At 38.0% G+C, this 26,256-nt stretch overlaps 1 protein-coding gene across 1 annotated transcript in view; it reads left to right on the forward strand.

Moving 5' to 3' along the window:
* TNIP3 (TNFAIP3 interacting protein 3) overlaps window positions 1–25,688 on the forward strand; it is a 43,725-nt gene extending 18,037 nt beyond the window's left edge. The window contains exons 7-11 of the mRNA XM_023548628.2: window positions 3,255–3,380; window positions 7,017–7,067; window positions 8,642–8,740; window positions 12,214–12,274; window positions 24,730–25,688. Of these exons, the coding sequence (XP_023404396.1) occupies window positions 3,255–3,380; window positions 7,017–7,067; window positions 8,642–8,740; window positions 12,214–12,274; window positions 24,730–24,761 (369 nt within the window). The 3' untranslated portion in view covers window positions 24,762–25,688. The remainder of the gene's footprint in view (window positions 1–3,254; window positions 3,381–7,016; window positions 7,068–8,641; window positions 8,741–12,213; window positions 12,275–24,729) is intronic.
* The last annotated feature ends 568 nt before the right edge of the window (window positions 25,689–26,256 follow it).

Consider the following 26,256-nt stretch of genomic DNA (forward strand, 5'->3'; position numbering starts at 1 on the left):
AGGAGAAAGGTGTGGCAGTCTGCTTCGGTAAAGATTTACAGTGTTAGGAACCATCTGGGGCAGTTCTGCCCTGTCACACAGGGTCACTGTGGTCAGAATCAAATCCACGGTGGTTGTCATATATACCAGTTGCTGTAGGGTCGATTCTGACTCGTAGAGATCCTATAGGATAGAGTAGAACTGCCCCATTAGAGTTTCCAAAGAGCGCCTGGTGGATTTGAACTGCTGACCTTTTGGATGGCAGCCTTAGCTCTTAACTACTACGCCACCAGAGTTTCCAATCAATGGTCTAGCCTGTTGCCGTAAATCAATGGTAATGGTTTAAAAAAAAAAAAAAAACTGAGTAATCTGCTTCGTTACTTTCAAGATTAAATATATAGCTTAAAAATAAACCCAGGAAAAGAATCATAGTAATGATTCAGTTTTAAAGCCCAGCCAAATTCTCAACCCCTAAAGCACTTTTGGTGCTAGCCAGGATTTTTCTGTTAAAAAACACCATTTGTGTTCAGACACTTGAGTCGTCTTCGGTGCTCTCATATAATGTACACCACATGAGAGAATCACTCTTACACATGGAGTCTACAGTAATGGTTTAGCTCATACTTGATACAGACAGTAACAGGCATTCTTTTTTTCACAATCCCCCAAGGGTAGACCACAATCTAGCTCCTCAGTTTTGTCTGGCTGTATTGTGAACTTTCTGTATACACATTTTAACTGTGCACATTTCTAATCACACTCCCACAGGTAACCAAGTGCCAAGTGAAACACTAAAGGATTTAAACATACAAAGAAACTGAGCTAGAATCTTGGCCCCCACCTGACTAAAGTGCTAACATAGCCTTCAGTATTGTGTTTGATAAAGAGTGCTCAGTTCTGATGGGTTGGGTCTCTCCCACTTAAAATGCGTCTGGAAATTGTTTACAGAGGATTAGTTTAACTGTGTCTGGAACTGAACCTCAGCTCTCAACCAAAATGTCAGCTAGCCTAGGTGTAGATTCCTTGCAATGCTTCTTGTGAATAAAGCCTTAGAAATAAAACATGTATATCTGAATCTAAATCTATATAAAAATGTTCAATTTATTTCCCTCTTGCCTATTGCATTTTGTCCTATTATGAATCTAAAGTTGATAAGCATTAAGTTTTGCTACACTGCTGATGATTAGCTTAGTTTCTTAGTGCTGCTATAACAGAAAGACTATATGTGGGCGGCGTTAATGAACGGAAATTCATTTTCTCACGGTTTAGGAGGCTAGAAGTCCAAATTCAGGGCACTGGCTCTAGGAAGAGGCTTTCTCTCTCTGTTGACTCTGGGGAAAGGAAGGTCATTGTCCCTGTTTAGCTTCTATTCCTCAGTTCCTTGGTGATCTTCATGTGGCATGACATCTATTTTCCTCCATCTGTGCTTCGTTGCTTCTGTGCCTAATCTGCTCTTTTATATCTCAAAAGTGATTGGTTTAAAACACACCCTACAAACACAACAGAGAATCCCTGAGGGAGCAGGAGAGCAGTGGGATGCAGACCTCAAATTCTCATAAAAAGACCAGACTTAATGGTCTGACTGAGACCAGAAGGACCCCGGAGGTCATGGTCCCCAGATCTTCTGTTAGCCCAAGACAGGAACCATTCCCAAAGCCAACTCCTCAGACAGGGATTGTACTGCACTATGGGACAGAAAATGATACTGGTGCAGAGTGAGCTTCTTGGCTCAAGTAGACACATGAGACTATGTGGGGAGCTCCTGTCTGGAGGGGAGATGAGAAGGCAGAAGGGGACAAAAGCTGGCTAAATGGACACGATAGTACAGGGCAGGGAGAAGGAGTGTGCTGTCTCATTAGGGGGACAGCAACTAGGAGTATATAGCAACCTGTATATAAATTTTCGTATGAGAAACTGACTTGATTTGTAAACTTTCACTTAAAGCACAATAAAACTAAAAAAAATTAAAAATTAAATAAATAAAACACACCCTACAAATATGGCCTCTTTAACATAATGAAGAAAACTATTCCCAAATGGGATTATATCCACAGGTATAGAGGTTAGTATTCTAACATGTATTTTGGGTAGACACAGTTCAGTGCATATCAATGATAGAGGCTCAATATGCTTTAGTGTTCATAGACAAAAATCTAGCTTCTGGGTTTCAGTGTAAGTAGTTATTTAAATCAGGGTCTTAGAGGAAATCATTTGCTTCAGAACAAACTTATTCTCTAAGTTTAATTTGTTTTCATAGCTTCACACGTCATTCTCCAAGCCATCAGTATATGTTATACCAATTAAAAACAACAGGAACAATTAAATTTGTTTTTCTTTTTAGTTTGGTCACTTCTCAGAAGTATTTGGAGTACCTCTAAAGAAGCATTCTACTAAAATATTACTATATTTTCTTCGTTTATATAACATACTCCCACAGTTTCTTAGAAAGGACAACCCTGGTGAAGACCTGTCAACACCATGCTTTGTTTTTCCCATGTACATCAGTCTTTCATTTCTATTTTGTGCTCAACTCAGAATTCATATTTGGAAACTCCAGCATGTCAATTTCAATGGTTTCATTTAAGAGCTATTGTCAGTAAACTGTCCTTTAGAACTTTGAGCAGTTTTCATACATCAGAGCCTTGTGCTGTGTATGGATGGCTTGTTCCAAAGCAGTGACATGTACACCAGGCAGGGAGCTCATCACAATAATGGGGTGTGCAGCAGAATAATGGGTAAAAGGAATTGTTTTTACAAAATATGCACATTATTACTTTGCATCTGAGTTTCTGAATATGCACGAGGAGGAAAAGGCTGAGAGCTACCATTCTGAACAAAGTAAAAGATAAAAATCAAAGCCGTACGTGTTGTGGGGTTGGTATTCAGTGTCACAAAACAGAATGTGTAGTAACTTTTCAATGAGAAGCTAGTTCGTTCTGTAAACCTTCACCTAAAGTTCAGTAACAAAAAAAAAAAAAAGAGGTAATTCCTGTAAGTACATTTAAACTTCCTTGGTTTACAAAAAGTGTGAAAATTATTTTGAATTGAAAACCCTATGAAGCAGTTCTGCTCTGCACACACAGTGTCGCTGTGAGCTGGGGAAAAAAAAAAAGTCGTATGTATCAGGAGGGAGTCCCACCATAAATCAGTATTTATGAAAAGAGGGTAAAATGCCTCCTATTGGAAAGGCCTAGATACCATCTCTTCTGAAATCATGTAAGAATGGTTTAAGAGAAAAGGGAAGTTAGCAGTAACCACAAGCTGGTATTTCCTAGGTGCAAATATACGAAGAAGACTTCAAAAAAGAGCGATCAGACCGAGAAAGACTCAACCAACAGAAAGAGGAGCTGCAGCAAATTAATCTAACGTCTCAATCCCAGCTGAACAGGCTGAATTCTCAGGTATAAGTCAAAACAAAACAATCTCTGCCAACACATGTGCATTTTATTTTTATTTTCTCATTTAAAGAAAAAAAGACTTTTTGGCTTCCTTTAATTGACATTGTAATTTTTGAGAGATCAGCACCTGGGATGAAATCATTCTTCAACAATGCTGTAAGGAGATGAAAATGACCGGAGGTTCCTTTTAACTTAAGTGCGTAAGGAGCTACCCAAGAAATTGAATTCCAAGGACTTTTCCAAAACCCAGTTCTTTTGATTTTTTTTCTCATAATATTTATCTTGGTAGAATGGGATTTGAACTATATAGTACTCAAATTTAAACTCAAAACATTCCAGTACAGTGAAGTGGTTTCTAAATTCTTGTCATTTTCTTTGAAGGGCTCTGTTGGAATGTTTTTGTCTTCCAAAAACATACATAGTTTTAAATGCCACGTATACGTCTAGTGAAATCAAGAAACTCATTCAGTGGGTTCACAGATTTAATGTAACCGGAGCACACTCAGGGAAACCAGATAATGTCAACCAGCTTATTGGAAAAGGGTGTATTAAAGGCAGTGGTGGTGGTTGCACTAAAATTAAGTGTAATAGCATATATTAAAAGTACTCAGGAAGTTGTCACAATAAATAAATATTGATGTTAATGAAGAGAAATGTAGCTAACACAATTTTAGCTTATGAAAAAAATGAATCACACAATTTCGGGTTTCAAGTATTATGCGATGCTTTTCAATCAATAGGAAATTATTGTGAGACATGCTGTGGCTGACCTGTAGTCTTAGAAGAAAATGTAAGCTAGCAGTCATCCTATTATTCCTGTTAGACAGTTGATCTCAAAGTAAATTTAATTTCTTCTCTGACATTCTTCCAAGGATCAACTTGAAAGTCCTAATTTCACATGGAAAAACTCTTTAGCAGAACGATTTCTCTCTAAGAAGTTAGATGGAAAAAAAAAAATTGATAAAATATAATGGGATAATTTTCTGAAAATAATTAATGCAAACTACTCTATAGAACAATGGGTGAGAAAATGATCTGATTATATTCTTCGTGAGGAAATCACTGTCTCAGCTTTTATTTCTTACACACAAAGCTGTCTTAATTCTTTCAGATTGTCACTGTGCAAATTATTTTATTTCCTGCCAAATTTTATTCATTCTTAGTATATTAAGTTCAGATTGGAAATAAATTGGTGTCAAAGATTAGCAATATCTTTGCCATTACAGGAGTTTTAGTTCAACTAAGAACATATATTCATCCATTTAAGTTATAGAAGTATAACTCAAGTGTAATTTTATTCCTGTGTTCTCTGTAATTTTTGACTGATGTCAAAAAAAAAAAAATGTATAGCCTAAATACCAAAAACACAAAACTTAAAAAAAAACAAAACTCATTACTGTCGAGTTGATTCCAACTCATAGCGACCCTGTAAGACAGTAGAACTGACTCATAGGGTTTCCAAGGCTGTCAGCTTTATGGGGAGCCCTGGTGGCATAGTGGGTAAGAGCCTAGGCTATTAATCAGAAGGCCAGCAGTTCAAATCCACTAGCTGCTCTTTGGAGACCCTATGGTGTAGTTCTGGTCTGTCATGTAGGGTCACTATGACTTATAGCTGACTTGATGGCAGTAGGTTTGGTTTTCTCTTTTAATCTTTACAGAAGCAGATTGCCGCATCTTTCTCTTGCAGCAGCTAGTGGGTTTGAACTACCAACCTTCCAGTTAGCAGTCCAGCACTTTAACCACTCTACCACCAGTATGGTATAATTGTGGTTATGAACTAAGTGCCAAGTAAAATTTAGTCTCTTAAAACTATCAAAAATTGTCTTTAAAATAATGATAATCCCATGATTTATTTTTCAAAAGGCTCATTTACTCCGGTAACAGAATGATGCAGATTCGCAGAGATACGTTAGATGGTTTAATGGTCTATGTTAAATGTACCAACAGACAATTAAATACCATGGCACAATAAAAAGAACCGACACTGTTTTATTTGAAAAGCGTATTTTCTGTTGTCCAAGTGGACTTTACAAGGAATTTACAGGTCAAATCATTCTGCTTACATACCAGAGATTATTCATCTTACCACTGCGGAGTTTTTAAAACAAATCATACTCATTAAAGAGTGATGAAGTGAGGGAGACTAAAGGATAGGAGGAATTTAGGGGTAAAGACCCTGTTTTGTGCCTGTACTGACATGCTAGGTGGTAAACTTGAGCAAGTTAATCAAGTTTTTTATGTTTCCCTTTTTTAATTATGGAGTCTTGGTGGCACAGTGGTTAAGTACTACGCTGCTAATCAAAAGTTTGGCAGTTCCAATCCACCAGCCGCTCCTTGGAAACTCTATGGGGGCAGTTCTACTTTGTCTTATAGGGTCATTATGAGTTGGAATCGACTGAGCGGCAATGGATTTGGTTTTTGGCTTTTTTTTTTTTATTATTTATAAAATGACAATGTTCCTTATAACCCTAAAGCCTCTATGTCTCTGAAAATAAAGTTACTTACCATCCATTGGTGTACTAACCTATAAAAGTATGTAACGATTCCTATATCATAGACTCACAAAGTTGTTCTCAGAGTTCAGTAAAAGAAAAAAAATGTGTCTTGCTCCTGTCATGGTTCACAGATATTATCACAGATATTTAATGAATGACTTTAGTTTATTGCAAAGGAACACATTTAAGTGTTTCATTTAGCTATATAATTAGCCTGCTACTTTCATTTCATTGTAATCTAATTTTGATGCTTTCTTTTTGCAAGGCACTCTGCTAGGTGCTGTGAGGGAATAAAACCTGGTCTTTGCTATTCAAGGGCTCACAGTGTAGTGAGGGAGATATATTTCACGGAACAGATCAGACTGTAAGAGATCCCATAGTATATGTACAATGCTAAAAGGGAGAAATGATGTATAGGAGGGAACATTTGACCATGCCTTATAGAGATGAGGAAGATGGGATGTAGGGATGAGGATACCGTAACTAAAGAGTCAAAGAAGAACCCACTTTCTCTGGGTATATCAGATGTGAGGGGAAACCGGGGAAGGTGAGGAGCTGAGTTTGGGTCTCAAATAGTGAGAAGCCATAAAGCATAGCAGTATAACCTTGAACAAGTTTTTTCAGCATCTCCATGTCTCAGTTTCCTCATCTGTAAAATGGGCATGATAACATTATCATATAGGAGTATTGAGAGAATTCAGTGAGTTATCACATGTAAATCATTTAGATCACTATCTGGCCTGTAGTAAGTACACATACAACTTGGAAAATTTATTGTGGAAGTCTTTGAACGCCAAGCTGACCAATTCCGATTTCATTCAGCAAGCAATGAAAGCTGTTTCTATATCTATATGTAAATATGGACATATCAACATAAAGCTGAGAATTATAACGGCCTCAACAAATTGAAGTGACAGTTTCAAGCTATTTAATTTTCCAAGCTTAATTTGGAAATTTCAAGATAGATTCACTGCATGTCTGGGGAAAAAATGTGGCTGTTTTTTTTTTTTTTTTTGCATTACTGCTATCAGTGTTTCACCCCTTGGACTCCTAAGTAGGCCACTGACAGCTGGGGCCATAGTAGCTTTGATATAAACCATCTGAAATCTTTTTTGATAAACAAATGCCTTTGTTTTGTTCACAGATAAAAGCTTGTCAAATGGAGAAAGAAAAACTAGAAAAGCAATTAAAACAGGTAGGTGGATCCTTATCTAAGTTCACCAAGCCCTCTTGTTGTGATTGAAATGTCACCTTTAACTTCCACCCACACATCATTCCCATGTACACCAGTTCATCATGGCCTAAATTAAAGGCATATTCAAACTCTGCTACAGATGGCCTAGAAAAACCCATGCTTTTCATTATTAACTAAAACATCAGTGGACAGATAGTACGTAGGAACCACCAAGCTCTCTCAGCTGGGACAGTCATGAAAAACACATGCTTTGCAGAACATGTTACCAGTAGCACAAGCCTTGGTGTGTGTTCACTCAAATAGAGATTTCTTCATAGATGCACAAACACCTGGGAAATACATTTCCCTCGTATTTCTTCTAGTAGCCTACACAATTTACAACGCAAAAGTATGTTCAGCACTTTTACCTTTTTCAAGAAAATAGAATATCTTCTTAGGCATTGAAGCATTTTATCCTATTGGTTCTCTAGTAGTCTAAAAGAATATTATTTCTCTTCATTTCTAATTTCCTCCCTGGAAATGATTTAGTTATGCCATAGGAACCTCAGGATGCCAATTTAAGAAAACTTATTTTATGGCTCACTCGATGGTTCTTCATAAATGAAAACCGTCTGTGAAGACAGCTAGGAAAATAAAGTCAATTTCATATACCTTTCAACTGCTTCTAATTTCTTCAAAGTGGAAAAATACATAATGTTGTCTACAAATTGTAAAATTTGGCCAGGGAGCCTCAGCTGAATCCATGCAGACTTTATACTGACATGTGCCTTACTCAGGGTTCTCCAGAGAAACAGGGTTCTCTGTTGATACATATATGTATATATAGAGAGAGAGAGGAGAGAGAGATTTATTTCAAGGCATTGGGTCACCCGGCTGTAGAGGCTGGCAAGTCCAAAATCTATAGGTCAGGAAGCAGGCTGGAGACTTCTGCAGGCTTGTGTCCCGAGATCCACAGGTCAGGCGATGAGAAGAGTACAGAGTAGAGAGAAAGAGTAAGTTCTGCCAAAGTATCTATCTAGAGACTGGAGGCAGACCACGACTTAAGAAGCTTCCCTTTCAACCGATTGATTGTTAATGGTGGTGTCATCGAGTCAATTTCGACTCATAGTGACCCCATGTGACAGAGTTGAACTGCCCTATAGGGTTTTCTTGGCTGTAATCTTTAAGGAAACAGATCATTAGGTCTTTCTCCCAGGGAGCCACTGAGCAGGTTCAAACCACCAACCTTTCAGCTAGTAGCCATGCACTTAACCATTTGCCCCACCGGGGAGCCTATTGATTGATTATGTTATATTACATTACATAATGGAAAGTAATTATATTATATTGCATTAGATTACATTATGGAATAGCAACTAGTCTAATATTTGGCCAAACCACTGGGAACCATAGTCTAGCCAAGCTGACACATGAAATCAACCATCACGACATGCTTGCTAGTTTGAATTAGAATTATTCCATGTTAGGCTAAACCTTGAAAGTTAAACAAAACCTTGTAGTTGTATAAATCCAATGTCAATGTGACTCCCCAATTTCACTTACTTTCAGTGAACTGACAGCATTTTTCTCCTCAGATGAATTTTCCAACCTGTAACTGTGGCTTGGTTTTCCACCTCCGGGATCCATGGGTACCAACCAGCTCTGGGGCTGTGCAGGATCTACAGAAACACCCAGTACGTAAGAGTTTCCATTTCAACACATAAGTACTTAATACTCTCTTTGGTAGAAATGTCTGCCTCTGGAATTTTGGCACATAATGTTGTCTACAGAAAGAGCCTCTATTTTATTTCAACCTCTAATTTGTAGAGTTACAGTGGTCAGTATACACTATAATTATCTTTGGCACACTGTGTCCACTGGATGCATAAATATAAGTAAATAACTAAAAGATATCAAATTGGGCTATAATTCCTCAAATGAAAATATAACATTTTATATGTGTCATTATTAATGACACACCTGACTCTACCACAAAGACATTTTGATGTATAAAGAAAGGAAAGTAGATACAGCAAAACAGTCTGGGAGGTATTGTGATGCTGCCTTTTGTAAATTTATATTGAACTACTCTGGGTATTGCTACATCTGTGTAAAACAGTTTTTGATGATTTCCAATTAAAAGGATTTTTTGAAGGATCCAAGAAAAAGTGACCCACTTAAGTTTTCCTCTATGGCTGTCTATCCAGGCAAAATGAATGAACAGTTGAGCAATTATTTGCAAGTAGAATTGATATGGACAGTCAACCTGAATGATCCAGCCCAAAAGCACCTTCCCTTTCCTTCTCCACAGCAGTGCCCCCCACCCCCCACCCTACTCCTGTGGTCTGGATTCTTTACTTTCTTTTTTTGCCTACAAAAACAAGACCTTTACCCACGGAGAAAATGATGCATTTTTCTGCATTTTGGATTTGCTCAGACAACTCCCCACACCACTTAGCTTTTATTAACCAGGTTTCTGATTTGCAAGGAATCTCGGAGATGAGATGATAGCTGGAATGTTCCTAGCGGAGCACTAATGGGGAGATGGTTCTCTTGGTTGGGTGAAACCTCTCATACATTTGTATCTGAGTGTGACTCAAAGCCCGTTTCCCCGGGGAGGAGATAATGACTCCTTGGGTGCTAGAAGGATTTGAGAGTTTAATGAGCGTCCCTTATTTGACCTGGGTGTGACACAGAATACTGCTGAGAATTTTGTTCTTTTTGTGTGGTGGCCTAGTTACTCTTTCTGTCTGTCTTCTCTCCCCCATTTACATTTTTTTTAATTCATTGTGGAAAATATTTATAATAATAAATTTGCCATTTTAACCATTTTAAGTGTACAGTTCAGTGACATTAATTACCTTCACCATGTTGTCCAAACATCGCCACTCTCCATGGCCAAATATTTCATCACCTCAAACAAAAACTCAGTACTCCTTAAGCAGCAACTCTAACTCCCTCCTTCCTATCCCTAGTAAATGGTTATAAATTTTGTCTCTAAGTATTTGCCCATTCTAGTTATTTCATATAAGATCATACAATATTTGTCCTTGTGTGTCTGACTTATTTCATTCAGCAAAATGTTTTCAAGATTTAACCATGCCATAGCATGTATCAGAACTTCATTTCTCTTTATGACTGAATCATATTCCATTGTATTCATTGCCACTGAGTTGATTCCAACTCATAGTGACCCTATAGGATGGAGTAGAACTGCCCCATAGGGTTTCCAAGGAGCACCTGGTGGATTTGAATTGCCAACCTTTTGGTTAGCAGCTGAACTCTTAACCACTACACCAATGTGGTTTCCATTCCATTGTACAGATATGCCATATTTTGTTTATCCATTCATTTGTTAATGGACACTTGGGTTGTTTCTACCTCCTGGCTATTGTCAATAATGCTACAATGAACACTGGTGCACAAATATGTTCCCTTTTTTCTTTACCTCTCTGCTTATGCCTAATCTTCACCAGAAACATTTCTGGGAATCTCTCAACACAGCTATACTTCTTTAAACATCTTCTTAAGAACTTAGAGGTAAAGTAGGATTGAGAGAAACATAAAGAAATAGAAATTTACTTCAGCGTTAGCTCCTGCAGTTTGGGGAACTGGTTAACTATAAAACTAAAGAGTCGTTCACATTTATCTTGGAGTAAAAATGGCTGTTTTTTTCAAACCTTCGCTCACAGAAGGAGAGAAGGAATTCACCCACTATAAATAAAAACTCATCAAACTTTCCCTATCAATTAGAGAAGTAAGGTAGTACAGACCAAGTAAAATTATCCCTAAATAAAGGTCCATATTTGAAAAAGGGTTCCAAGCATATAAAACAGCCTTTTTTTTTTTTTTTTTGGCAGTATTCAGTTAAACAAAATCTTGGCTTAACAGTAGGATTTATAAAAACTCTTAATTTTAAAAGAATACCAAAGTCTGAATTAAATCACATGCCATAGTGTTTGTAAAATTATAGCATATTTACCTTCTTTGGGCAACTTTCCTGCAGTATAAAGCCAAGGCTCACAGCACTTATCTTCTGTGTTACTTGAGACATCTAAAAATAAACGAGAAGATAAAAAAACAGAAGTGATCTCATTTCCTCTTTTAGTTTTTTTGTGGACCAAAACGAGCCAAAAGTCTAGGTGTTTGAGTAGGGGTGAGGTGGGGTCAGACTCTACTGTTTCTCAGTGGCCTGCCGGCTTATTGAACTTTTTGGCCACTTCTAGTATTTTGGCAGCCCCATTGGCTCATTGTTAGAGAAATTTTCCTGAGTTATTTTCAGGAGGTAATTGAATAAGAGAACAGAAGGCGTGTATTCTCCGTGTCTTATAAGGGTGAGCCTTGGGAGCAGGAAAACAGACCAACTCTGTAGGTAGGTAAAGCTGAGATTGTTCCATTGTTCCAAGTGGTTAAACACAAAGAGACTGGCCTTAGAAATGTACCTTGAAAATTCAGGTCTTGAGCTCATTATTCAGTACAATTTGTTGAACATGTTCCCTGGTGTTCAATATCTAGCTGTTCATAACTGGTGTAAACGTAAGAGAAAATCTTAAGAGAAAAATCTTAAAGTTCTTCCCTCTTCTTGCTCCTGCAAATCACGGGCTGCCTAGTCTAAACTATCTGAGTGAATTAGAGAATAGTTTCTGCAGAGGAATGGTGAAAAGGGAAAGGTTTTCTCTGCTTTATCATCGTAAACCTCTCTACACCATGTCCCTTATAATGTCTTAGATTTCTTCCTTAAACCTCTTAAACGTTTTTTTTTCCCCCCTTGGTCTTCCCATTACCTCCAGTGTAAGGGTTTTAAAGAGTTATTTGTTGATAGTAAATTGCTTTGTTTTATTTATGGGCTATAGTAACTTTTACAAAAGTGTTTATACTTCTACAGATCTGCAAAACACATCTGTTTCAAAAAAGAAAACATGCCATAATGCCAAAGTAGTAGAAATTCTGGCCAAACACCAGGTGGATTTAGGAGGGAATAGGGGGAGATAGTGGTGATGATGAGGAGGGGTAAGAGGGATGAGCGAGTTGGCAACAGGTTTGGATAGGAATGACTTTTGTGTTGCCTGCATAATAGAAGCCGCATTGTATAATTATATTTTTAATGAGCCACTAAGTTTCATTTGAAGTCCATATTGCTATAATAATGTTTTATTGTTCCACACAGCCAGACTATCAGTGGTATGCTCCTGACCAGTTTCCGCCAGATGTGCAGCACAAGGCAAATGGTAAGACCACAGCTGTATTGAGCATTCTTTCATGTTTACATTTTAATGGGCTCTCTTTGGGCTGTTTACTCAACGCACATTCATTTGTACTTGGGGAGGGCTTACTATAAAGCCTTGGTGCGTACACAACTCTAATTTGATGCACCTGGGGTTAAATTGAACTCCTTAAGAAAAAGAAACTGTTGGAATACAGAAATGCATGAATCTCAGTTCTGGCTTCTGTTCCTATTCCAGCCTCAGAGTCAGTATTCCATCTGGGGTTGGAAATGAAAACTTTTAGCAGAGCTGTTTTGTAACAGCAACAACAAAGCTCTGTAACTCCACTACAAAGGACAGATGAGCATCCACTCGTCCAGGTTGTTTGCTAGACAGATGTTTTAAGTGCCACTGGCAGACAGACAGAGGAAACCAGAGGCTCAGAACTGTGCTCCCTAATGACTGTATGTCAGACTTCAAGGCCGTGCTCTTAGCGTAGGCCAGCTTGCCCACAACACCCACCTTGAAGTATGATGGGAAAAACAAAAAGTCACCTATAAAGTACTCCTAATTAAGAATCCTCTTTTATCTTATTTTCCTCTGGTGCACCATTCTCCTCCTCCTTCCAGAATCTGCTGTATTTTCTACTGCTTGTTTCTATGGCCTTATGAGGCCACCCAGGAGTGGACTCTCTAAACTGGGCTATGATTATAATCCCACTTCTGTGCTCATCACATATATTCAAAAGTCAACAGTGTCTGCTACCTGTTTAATATCTCTAATGACATGCATCTGTTAGTCTAACTAGTTAATTTCCAAACATACGAATCCACCTGAAAATTCTGAAGATGAGTAATCTTCTGATTTCAGACTATACTTGAAATCTGATCTCACTTAGTTCAGAGTTGAGATCGTAGAGTTCTAGTTTTTAGTACTAGGGCTCCATTATGGAGTAGAAGTTGGGAGCCAGGGCTGCCACGCGTAGTTCTGCAGGTTGTGAAGTCCAAGTGGCTCTTCATAGCAGTCTATGTGAATGGAGCCTCCTGGTGTTGTACAGTGCCCAATCTGGACAGCTGTGCATAGCACCCTAGGAGGGGCAAAGGCCATAGCTTGCAGTAGCATTATAGAGAAGGAATATAAAAAGTGAGAAATCTATAATAAAACATTCAGGTATTTATCACTATTTATTACTATAAATGTTCGCTTTTCTTTCTATTGCAAATATAACCATTGGTTTTAATGAAGTTCTTTGGTTCTGTCATAATGGAAAGCTTTTATTAAAAAGGCATGCTATTAATCATAATGATTGTTACATAATGTCTGTGTTTTTTAAATGCATGTTGTATAATCACTGAGTTACCACCCAATTAAAATTTTCCATTTTATATTGGTCTGAAATGAATATTAAAGACCTTTTCCCCCAAGTGGAAGTTTAATCACTAGAAAAATTACTCAGTAGAGAATTCAGTAATATCAAAAGACCATTTATTTATCACCATTGGATTCTACTTGGACCAATGTTACAGAAGCTAATAATTATATAAAACAGAAGTGAGTTGTGCTGACCTTCAGAAACTAAATAAAATGTGTCCAAATGAAATTTTGTAGACAGTATATGAGAACTGCTTATTTTTGTCTACTTGGGAAGAAATAGCAAGCTTTGTAATACATAAACGTACTGTGTAACGGTATCAAGAGGTAAAATTACAATAAAATATATGCTTCTGTTATGTTAAAACCTAACTATTTTAAACTTATTACTTAGTTTAATCTTTGTAACAGTGCTATACAGTAGGTTTTATTATTTAGAGCATTTTACAGATGGGGAAACTGAGGCTTGGGGAATTTAAGTGATATGCCTAAATCATATAGTATGATTTAGTGCAGGTGTAATTTAATCTAAACCTGTGGTTTGGGTCACATACTGCAGTGTGTCTGATAATCTACCCCTCTCACCATTTTAAAATGTTCTAAAATTATAAGATATAAAAATGAAAAAGGGGTCTTTAACTTAGATAGTTACATAACTAATATCTAATTCTCAGTATTCACTCCTTCCTATAAACTCACAGTATATTTTATCTGTGCTATTCACTTGACATTTAGACTATCACCAGTAAAAGGCAGAGCTGTGTGTGAGTGTGTAATAAAGATGTTATGAGCAAATCCAGGCAGACTTGGTGGAACTTGACAGGGTGTGTTATTTTCCTGGGGCTGCTGTAAGCAAGTACGACAAACTGAGTCACATGTAATAACAGAAATGTATAGTCTCACAGTTCTGGGAATTAAAAAAAAAAAGAAAAAACACAAACCAAACCTGTTGCTGTTGAGTTGATTCCGACTTGTAGTGACCCTATAGGACAGAGTAGCACTGCCCCATAGGGTTTCCAAGGAGCACCTTGTGGATTCGAACTGCCAACCTTTTGGTAAGCAGTCATAGCTCTTAACCACTACGCCACCAGTGTTCCCATTCTGGGGATAAGAGTCTGAAATTCGGGTGTTGAAAGAACCTTGCTGTCTCTGAAGCCTTCAGGGGAAGCTCCTTTCTTGTCTCTCCCAGCTTCTGGTAGCCCCGAGTGTTTCTTGGCTTGCGGCTGCAGTATAATTCCATCTCTGCCTCTTCTTCACATGCCGTTTCCTTCTCTGTGTCTCTCTGCCTCCTTGTCTCTTCTCCTTTTGATAAGGACACCAGTCATGACATTGGATTCGGACTCGCTCTCCTCCGGTTTGACCTCCTGTTAACCTAACTGATAACATCTTCAGAGACCGTTTTTCTAAACAAAGTCAAATTCACAGGTACTGGGGGGCTAGAATGGAGCCCTGGTGGTGAAGTGGTTAAGCACTCGGCTATCAACTGAAGGGTCAGCAGTTTGAACCTACCATCCACTCCATGGAAGAAAGATGTAGAATCAGCTTCTGTGAAGATTTACAGCCTTGGAAATCCTATGAGGCAATTCTACTGTGTCCTATGTTTTTGTCAGATGCCCTCAAGTCGATTCTGACTTATAGCGACCCTATGTACAACAGAATGAAACACTGCCCAGCCCTGTGCCATTCTCACAATCATTGCTATGTTTGAGCCCATTGTTGCAGCCACTGTGTCAATCCATCTCGTTGAGGGCCTTCCTCTTTTTCTCTGACCCTCTACTTTACCTAGCATGATGTCTTTCTTCAGGAACTGGTCCTCCCTGATAACATGTGAGATGAAGTCTTGTCATCTTTGCTCCTAATGAGCATTCTGGCTGTACTTCTTCCAAGACAGATTTGTTTGTTTTTTTTCTTTGGCAGTTCATGGTATGTTCAATATTCTTCACCAGCTCCAAAATTCAAAGGCGCCAATTCATCTTCGATCTCCTCCGGTCTTCCTTATTCGTTGTCCAGCTTTCACATGCATATGATGCAATTGATAAAACCATGGTTTGAATCTAAGGTGCACCTTAGTCCTTAAAGTGACATCACTGCTTTTTAACATTTTAAAGAGCTCTTTTGCAGCAGATTTGCCCAATGCAATGCGTCTTTTGATTTCTTGACTGCTGCTTCCATCGGCGTTGATTGCGGATCCAAGTAAAATGAAATCCTTGACTTCAGTCTTTTCTCTGTTTATCATGATGTTGCTTATTGGTCCAGTTGTGAGGATTTTTGTTTTCCGTATGTTGAAGGGTAATCTACACTGAAGGCTGTGGTCTTTGATCTTCATCGATAAGTGCTTCAAGCCCTCTTCACTTACAGCAAGCAAGGTTGTGTCATCTGCATATCACAGGTTGTTAATGAGTCTCCCTCCAATCCTGATGCCCCACTCTTCTTCATCTGGTCCAGCTTCTCAAATTATTTGCTCAGCATACAGATTGAATAGGTATGCTGAAATGATACAACCCTGACACACTCCTTTCCTGACTTTAAACCATGTAGTATACTCTTGTTCTTTTTGAACAACCGCCTCTTGGTCTAAGTACAGGTTCCTCATGAGCAGAATTAAGTATTCTGGAATTGCCGTTCTTTGCAATATTATCCATAATTTATTATCCACACAGTGGATCATAGTCAATAAAACACAAGTAAACATCTTCCTGGTATTCTCTGCTTTCATCCATCTGACATCAGGAATGATATCCCTCATTCCACATCCTCTTCTGAATTCAGCTTGAATTTCTGGCAGTTCCTTGTCGATGTAGTGGTGTAACCGCTTTTGAATGATCTTCAGCAAAATTTTACTTGTGTGTGATACTAATGATATTGTTCAATAATTTCCACATTCTGTTGAATCTCCTTCCTTTGGAATAGGTACAAATATGGATCTCTTCCAGTCAGTGGGCCAGGTAGCTGCCTTCCATATTTCTTGGCATAGATAACTCAGTGCTTCCAGTCTGCATCTGTTTGTTGAAATATCTCAACTGGTATTCCATCAATTCCTGGGACCTTGTTTTTCACCAATATCTTCGGTGCAGCTTGGACTTCTTCCTTCACTACTATCAATTCTTGATCATATGCTACCTCCTGAAATGGCTGAATGTCAACCAATTCTTTTTGATACAGTGACTCTGTGTATTCTTTCCATCTTCTTTTGAGGCTTTCTGTGTCGTTTAATGTTTTCCCCGTAGAATCCTTCTATATTGCATTCAAGGCTTGAATTTTTTCTCCAGATCTTTCAGCTTGAGAAATGCCAACTATGTTCTTCTCTTTTGGTTTTCTATCTCCAAGTCTTTCCACATGTCATTATAATATTTTACTTTGTCTTCTTGAGCCACCCTTTGAAATATTCTGTTCATCTCTTTTGCTTCATCATTTCTTCCTTTCACTTTTGCTACTCTATGTTCAGAAGCAAGTTTCAGAGTCTCTTCTGACATTCTTTTTGATCTTTTTTTTTTCTGTCTTTTTAATGACCTCTTGCTTTCTTCATGTATGATGTCCTTAATGTCATTCCACAACTCCTCTGGTCTTCAGTCATTAGTGTTCAATGTGTCAACTCTATTCTTGAGATGATCTCTAAATGCAGGTGGGATATACTCACAGTTGTATTTTGGTTCCGGTGTACCTGTTCTAATTTTCTTCAGCTTCAACTTGAACTTGCATGTGAGCAATTGATGATCTGTTCTGAAGTCGGCGCTGGCTTTGTTCTGACTGATGTTATTGAGCTTTTCCATCATCTCTTTCCACAGATGTAGTCAGTTTGATTCCTGTGTATTCCATCTGGTGAGGCCCACATGTATAGTTGCCATTCATGGTATTGAAAAAAGGATTTGCAGTAAAGAAGTCATTGGTCTTGCAAAATTCTATCATGCAGTCTTCGGCTTCGTTTCTATCGCCAAGGCCATGTTTTCCAACTACTATCCCTTCTGTGTTTCCAACTTTCCCATTCTAATCACCAGTAATTATCAATGCATCTTCACTGCATGTTTGACCAATTTCAGACTGCAGAAGTTGGTAAAAATCTTCAATTTCTTCATCTTCGGCCTTAGTGATTGGTGCATAAATTTGATTAATAGTCATATTTGCTGGTATTCCTTGTAGCTGTATGGATATTAGCCTATCACTTTCATCATTGTACTTCAGGATAGATTTTGAAATGTTCTTTTTGGCAATGAATGTGACATCATTCCTCTTCAGTTTGTCATTCTTGGCATAGTAGACCATACGATTATCTAATTCTTGCCAATACCAGTCCGTTTCAGCTCACTAATGCCTAGGATATCGATCTTTATGTGTTCCATTTCATTTTTGATGACTTTCAATTTTCCTAGATTCATACTTTGTCCAGTCTCCTTTCCAGTTTTTAATGGATATTTACAGCTGTTTCTTCTCATTTTGAGTTGTGCCACCTCAGCAAATAAAGGTCCTGAAATCTTGAATCCATCATTAAAGTCGAATCTGCTTTGAGGAGGCAGCTCTTCCCCGGTCATATTTTGAGTGTCTTTCAACTTTGCGGGCTCATCTTCCAACACAGTATCAGACAATGTTCCACTGCTATTCATAAGGTTTTCACTAGCCAGTTTTTTCAGAAGTAAACTACCAGGTCCTTCTTCCTAGTCTGTCTTAGTCTGAAAGCTCCACTGAAACCTGTCTACCATGGGTGACCCTGCTGGTATTTCAAACGCTGGTGGCAAAGCTTCCAGTATCACAGCAACACTCAGGCCATTATACTATGACATGTGGTGGCTCTGTCCTATAGACTGGCTATGAGTCAAAATAAACTCAAAGGCAACTGGTTTAGTTTTTTTTGTTTGTTTGTTTGTTTGGGGGGCTAGGGGTTCATAGGTGCAAAAATGGTTTGAACCCACCCAGTAGTATCACAGAAGAAAGGCCTGTCAGTCTGCTTCCATAAAGATTTTGTAAAGATACAAACTATGGAGCAGTTCTGCTCTGTCACATGGATCGCCACGAGTCGAAATCTACTCAACAGGCTTGCTTTTTGTTTGGGGGCTAGGACTTCAACATATCTTTTTTGATGGACACAATTCAACACATAACACAGGCACACGTTACTATTTGAAACTTGTCTTTCTCTATACCAACACAGCTTTGTAAATGACTGTGGCTGGCTTATCTGCAGCACGGAAGAGGGATGATCATGGCTTTGGGGACCACCCAAAAAAGAATTTCTTTACCCGAAAACTGCTTGTTTGACATCCCTATTGTTCCCCTTTATTCTTCCCAAAGATGATGCCATTTCAAAGCTCAAGGCCAAAAACTAAAATCAAACCCATTGCCGTCAAGTCAATTCCAACTCATAGTGATCCCAGAAGCTCAAGACACGTCTTAAGAACTGACAGGAGCTCTGCAATTACACTTGTCACAAATTTCTCAAGTGACATTATTTAATTTCAGTAGTGATTCTTGCTATTTTTAATTTCATTTAATTGGAAAGCTCCATTTGATCTGTAGGTCCATCCCAATTGATTAGAATTCTTATAAAATAATTTTGTAGTATTGATTATTAAACACTTACAGGTTTAGAAGACACCTTTTGATCATACAGATATTTTTGTTATGATAATAGTCATTGTATGACTAATATATTTGTCTTCCACTATGTAAGAATATACTGCTAGTCAGTATAACCTATATTTTTGGCTGAAAATACCAAAGTTCAATTAATGGAATAAAAATCAGTAGGAAATATAGACTCTCTGATAATCTATAAATAGAAATTAGTTCCTAAAAATCCTGTTTTATTGCTACCATAAAGTCTTTAAAGTATTTTACCTATATTTAAAATAAATGACCAAATTTCAGAAATGAGGATATTACAATTACTGGTAATTAGTACGCGTGCTTTATAGACTGTCCCAATTCTCAATTTTTATTAATTTTCTATGACTCCTGACAAATTTATTTTTATGACCCCCAATAAATGTAGCACATTGTATTTTTATCCTAATATTTCCCCTTATAATTATTTCTCTTTTAACAATTTAATTTGAAATAGTAGCTCTGCTGCCTATACCTTATATATTTGCAGAGAAGTAACTTTGTGATTTTTAAAAGGTACGTTGGACAATGAGTGATTAAAGTTGAATGATACCGTTAGACCCTCCTCTAACATTCCCCAGGTCTGGGGCAAGAATGCAAATGGAAACCTGCACCCTGTATATTCAAATATTTATAAGTTATTAATCAAACTTACGAACTGTTAAAGTATATTTTATCCTCCTACCTTAATTTTTTACCTTAATTAATGAAGTTCCTGTGTGGCACAAACTGTTAAGTGCTAGGCTACTAAATGAAAGGTTGGAGCTTTGAATCTACTCAGAAGTATCTAGAAAGAAAGGCCTGGCATTTGCTTCCAAAAATCAGCCATTCAAAACCTATGGAGCACAGTTATATTCTGACACACATGGGGTCACCCTGAGTAGGAATTGACTCGATGGCATTTGGCTTTTCACCTTGATAAATGGCACAGAGGTCCAGAATCAAATTTGGAATGGTCAGATTCCTCCCAGTTCTGAACCAGGAGGTGGTGGCATAGGGAGAACTGAGCCCTGGCCCTTGTCTGTGACCCTCTCCTCCCTTCTCTCTTCTCACCTTTCCACTTCCATGGACCTTGAGTGTGGACCTTTAGTGTGCACTTGAGGACAGCCCAGCCGGCACATCCTAACGTCATCGTACTTTTCTCACCACCTTGAAAACAGCGGCTCTTGGCCAGCATTCAGGCCTAGGGGAGAGGCCCACACGAGTCCTGGAAGCAGGCCCAGGGCCATTTGGGCAGGGAACTTTGGTGTCTGCAAGTGGGTGTCAGGAACTTGTTCTGGAGGGTAAGAGTCTTATACTGTGAGGAGGTCATGACTGAAGAAAGACCAGAGCCCTGTCCTCTAAAGCTCTGGGGCCTAGTGAAGGGCTTCCTGACCAGGGTCCACAGGTGGTAGGTACTGAGCACCACATCGAACAGTCCGCAAGTCAACTAACTTTCAGCTTTGCTCTCAGTTACTATCCATGGTTATTTTAGAACATGTTTGGCATGCGTTAGAAATCAGTTATTCTTTTAAAAATTAAAGATCTAAATGAATGTTTTCAAGGCATTTGACACTTCCTTGGCTCTCTCTCTGCATAGCATTAAATAATGGTACTTTTTAATACATTGAAATCCAGAGATGTTAATGGGTTACAGTTTCTGTTTAAAAACATGTAATTTTATAAATGACATTTTAATCTTGTTTTTAATCTGTTATCAGACTGGGATGAAAAATGACTTCCATATTTCTGGAACAATTATGGCATAGGAAAGTTAGTATAACCTTGAAATCATGTTTGTTTCTTCCTTTCTGTAATGTCCAAAAGCTATGTTTTCTAACTATATTGCATGCCAGGCACTTCTGTATATTTCCAAATTTTTCATATGGTGCAGAGCTGAGCTTTGTCTAATGAGCTTGAGCTCAATTCTTGCATATTTAGAAAGGCACGGCATGGAAGCATGTGAGATTGTGTTGTGAGCAAACATATTTCTCTCTTTACAATATAGGTCAAAGTCAAAATGTTATAATTGGCCTTTAGTAATGTTTAATGGAGCCTTGGTGGCTCAGTGGTTAAGAGCTCAGCTGCTAACCAAATGGTCAGCAGTTCGAATCCACCAACCGCTCCTTGGAAACTTTATGGGGAGTTCTACTGTATCCTATAGAGTTGCTATGAGTTGGCATGGACTCGACGGCAATGGGTTTAATGCTTAATAATAACCAATTAGCTGAGTACTGATGATACGCCAGAAACTATTTTCGGTGCTTTATTTGTATTATTTCATCAAAACCTTATAGTAACTCTATGCAATGAATACCACTGTTAACCCTGTTTTATAAATGCTGAAACTGTGGCACAGAGATATAATGTAATTTGTCTAAATTCACTTGGCAGCTCATTAGCCAGGACACAGACAAAATCAGGCAATATGACTCCAAAGATTACATTCATAAAAACTAATCAATATGGATTATTTTTATTTATTATTTTTATTTTATTCATAAAAATTCTGAAAATCCTGGCCTGAAAGTCAGATTCCTTATTTCTCAGCTTGTGTCTTTTTATGTTATTGTTAAGTGCCGTCGAAGTTGATTTCAGCTCATAGCGAACTCATGTGACTGAGAAAAACTGTCACAAGGGTTTTCTAGATGGTGTCGCAGTGGTTAAAGCCCTTCATTGCTTTGGATCCACCAGCTGGAGAAAGATGTGGCAGTCTGCTTCTGTAAAGATTACAGCCTTGGAAACCCTATGGGGCAACTCTACTCTGTCCTAAAAGGTCACTATGAGTCAGAATCTACTCAACAGCAACAGTTTTGTTTTTAATGTTAGTAAAATTGCCAGATTCAGTTGAATTCTTTTCAATACTAGTAGAATTCAAATATAAAGGAATCAATGTAAATAGGAAAAGCTATTTAAGAGATGTAAGAAACTTTTAGTGATTATACTTAGTATAATTTCAAAACAGATGGACAAAATATTAAGTATATTTTTCTTTATAAAATACATTTCTTTCTTAATTACTTTACCAGGGGTTGGTTGATATAGAAGATTAATATTAGAGACAGATAATTTTATGCCTATTTCTAGATTTTTAAACAGAGTTAGAGGAGAAAATGCCTCCCTACCCATATCATAATGCTATAAAAGTTAGTTTATCATTAAACTCAGTGGTTTTGTTATCGGAATATATATATATATAGCCTAGATGAGAAATACACATGCAATAAGTTTAAAATCGTTACAATTCCATGAGGTAAATAAAATTGCAGTACCTCTCTTAAATAGAAGCTAAAAACTTGTAGGGAAGGAAGCAAGGTTTACATTATATTTTGCATCCCAATTGAAAAGACATTTACCTTCCTAGTTTTCCTTACTGTTCATGCCAAAGCATCGACTTTCTGAGAGATTAATGAGCATGTAGAGGACGGAGTCACCTCAGTCCTTTGAATCATTCTGCCACATTTGCACCCTGCCCTCCACCCCACCACCACCCCCGCCCCCCCTTAGTACCAGACGAACTTCAAATTCAGCTGATCCTTTAAGCAGAATCAAGACATGGCCTCTGCCACCCAGGTTTACGGGTCATATACAGTATGCTGTAGTCTCTAGCTCTAGGATATTACAAATTACCTAAAGAAATGAATATAACACTAAAACACAGCATGTGATAAGTACCAAATAAATGGTACACAGATAATAAGCATTACTAGAGTTGAGAGGGGGACATTGGTGGTTCTATGACAGAATCCTTGTCCTCCATGCAGGAGACCCCAGTTCAACTCCTGGCAAAGCACCTGATGTTCAGCCACCACCTGTCTGTCATTGGAGACATGGGTGTTGCTCTGATGCTGAACAGGTTTCAGGGGCACTTCTAGACTAAAATGGACTAGGAGGAAAGGCTTGACAATCTACTTCTGAAAATCAGCCATAAAAACGCTATGGATCACATGGTCTGATCCACAACTGATCCTGGGGATGGCTCAGGATTGGGATGCTATTCCCTTCCGTAGTGCATGAGATTACCATGATTGATAGCAGCCAACAACACAGTTGAAAGATTAAAGGTCCTAGATATTCTCGTGAACATAAAAGCATAGCTAATGTAACAGCTACCATTTTTTTTTTTAACGTAACAGCTACCATTAATAAATAAATTAGCAGGCACACAGGGAGCAGAGTTCTTCATCACACAGTGAGGAAAACCTGACTGTAGCGCTGTGAGGGCCCCATGATTCCCTGTGGCATTTCTCTTCCTCTCCCAATGTAACCATAGAGCCAAGTGCCCAGGAGGGAGGTATCTCCCCTCCTTCACTGTATGGGGAGAACCCTGCCTTCACTTCAAGGGACTGGAAACCTGTTTTGTCTCTTGTTCAGATTTCCATTCTGCCATGGCTTATTTTATGGGCCACAGCCTCTCTCTACCTAAAATAGGGAATAATGGCCTTTGCCTCTGTACCTACTTCACAAGACTCCTGTGAAAAGGAGTCGATTTTTAAATATTTCAGATTACCTAGGAAGGAAACCAAACCCATTGCCACCGAGTCAATTCCAACTCATAGCGACCCTATAGGACAGAATAGAACTGCCCCCATGGGATTTCCAAGGAGTGGCTGGTGGATTCAAACTGCCGACCTTTTGGTTAGCATCCGAGCTAATGGATTAAATCTAAACTTTGGATTGATTCAATCAGTGGCTTATATCTCTGGGTTGAAACTTCTGTTCTCAATATATTTGATGTCTTTTTAACATAATGGCCTGGAAAAATAACTTACTATCTTTCTGTTTGCTTTCTTGTTACCAAAATGTTAGTTTAGCTCATGTACACATATTATATTATATTATATATAAAAATATATATAATCATATAATATATATGTATCAAATGCAGGTAGAAAACATTTAACGTATCTTTAAGTTGTTAACATGAATAAAGAAAATACCATTTCTTGACATTTCTATGATTTTTTTCTTTTTCTGTGGCCATGAGTAGATGTCTTTGATTTTTGTCTTCTTCATGGTACTCATTATTATCATTCTATCCTGGTCCTACTATTATACCAACTTTTTTCATATTGGTCTTTGGAATACACTAACAAGTTTTAAGAACAGTGATCCTTCCTGTGGCTTTGACAATAATGTACACAGTACCATATTTTAAAGGATAGCTTATTTGGCAAGTTAACTTTCAGTGGGATAAGTTTTACTGAACCTAATAGCAACATATATGACTTGCTTTCGTAAACAAATATTCAAACCACTGAAATGCCAGCAAGAAGGAGAAGTACCACAGAACATTCCTCTTGAGGCATGATTGGAGCTAGGCCACAGTTCACAAAAATAGCCAGCATATGTCAGTGCTTATTATAATAACCCACCATTTCCCGCCTCTTGATTTCTCAACGTAAACTCTTGAATAAAATAAATATCTTTTGTTTTACCACCCTAGACATTGACATTAGCCCTCAGCCAAAAGCAGAGAAATGAATTTTTAATTTTGAGTCTGAAACATGTTCCTACCTTTTTTTTTTTCATAGATCTCACCTCTGAAAAGAAGGGCAATCCATAGAAGCAAATGCCAAGGTAGAAGCACAATGGTCAGAAAGAAGCTTGGCTGAAGTCCCTCTTTTTTTATTTTTTACTGTGGCTTGTTTCTGCACATCATCTCCTCCATTATCTGTGCCTGGTAATGGTTCCCTTTGGCGTGGATAAAGGAAAAGTCTTCTGACAGCCGAGACCCTGATTGAGCCCAAGGAGCGAGTTATTATACAATCAAACAGGTCAACCTACCATTTGCTCAAAATAAGATATTGCAGATGAAACAGGTGCCACTCCTTGAACTCTCTTCAGCGTATCGTTGCCGGATTTACAAAGATGATTCGATGATTTAAGCAACTCCATTTGGTGCAATGATGTCAATTTAAAGCATATTCACATATATTCCCTGGGGGAAAAGTTTCTGTGGTTGTAAATTTTTGACATTGCTCCCATTTTTTTCATAGGGGCATAATTCCTTAGCCAGTTTGTTTGTCCATCATTGTTGTTTTCTATAAACTTATCAATAGGATTGGAGAGGTGCACATACTTTTTAAATTAAATGAGTTCAATCTAGATAAAACTGTGAACTTCAAACTATTCTTTAAACAAAGCATTTTTATAAATTGATAAGAAATTGTGAGCCAACTTCATTTTTAGGTGAAACAGGTTATGAAAGATAAAATCCTAATGTGATGGTGATGGTTTGTGGTATCCATATATACTTACAGAGCTATTTCAAAGATAGGTGAATTGATGGCTGAGTCTGTTTTCCTTCATATGGATTTGTGTAATAATTCATGAAAAACATAGTCTACCTTCTCTCACCAATTAAAATGGTAAACTAATGTATCCAAATTTTGATGAAATTAAATTACACTGTGGTGTGACAGATGTCTAAAGATTAAGCAGATTTAAAAGCATCGTGTTCATTCACATAATAAAGATTCTATTGGACCAAGTGAAGATCCTCTTTTTGAGGAGATAAATAACGATTGTGAAATCTATGTCAAACATGGATATCTGTGCTTCTAGAATTACCTAAAGAATTTCCAGGAGAATCAAGTGCATATGCAGTTAAATAAAACAATCCAGACATACTGCTGGGACTACTTAACCCAAGTTCTAGAAGTTATGTTGCATAATTGCAGCTCAAACTGTTTTGTTTCACTTTCTGGAAACACATAAAGCTGTATGTTTTGGAAAGGTGAAAGAGCCTTAAGAAACTAAATATTTTCAGCCTCAGTCTTTGACTACTCCAGAACACAGTCTTTAAGAAAGAATTATCTGTCTCTCACACTAATTCCCTAAAGCTTTGTTGTCACTGTTGTTAGGTGTCCTGGAGTCGGTTCCGACTCATAGCAACCCTATGTATAGTAGAATGAAGCACTGCCCAGTTCTGCTCCATCCTCATGACCCTTGCTATGCTGAGCCCATTTTTGCCGTCACTGTATCAATCCATCTCGTTGAGGGTCTTCCTTTTTTCCACTGACCCTCAACATTGCCAAGCATGATGTTCTTCTCCAGGG

This window comes from Loxodonta africana, chromosome 5, assembly GCF_030014295.1.
Source record: "Loxodonta africana isolate mLoxAfr1 chromosome 5, mLoxAfr1.hap2, whole genome shotgun sequence".
Lineage (NCBI taxonomy): Eukaryota > Metazoa > Chordata > Mammalia > Proboscidea > Elephantidae > Loxodonta > Loxodonta africana.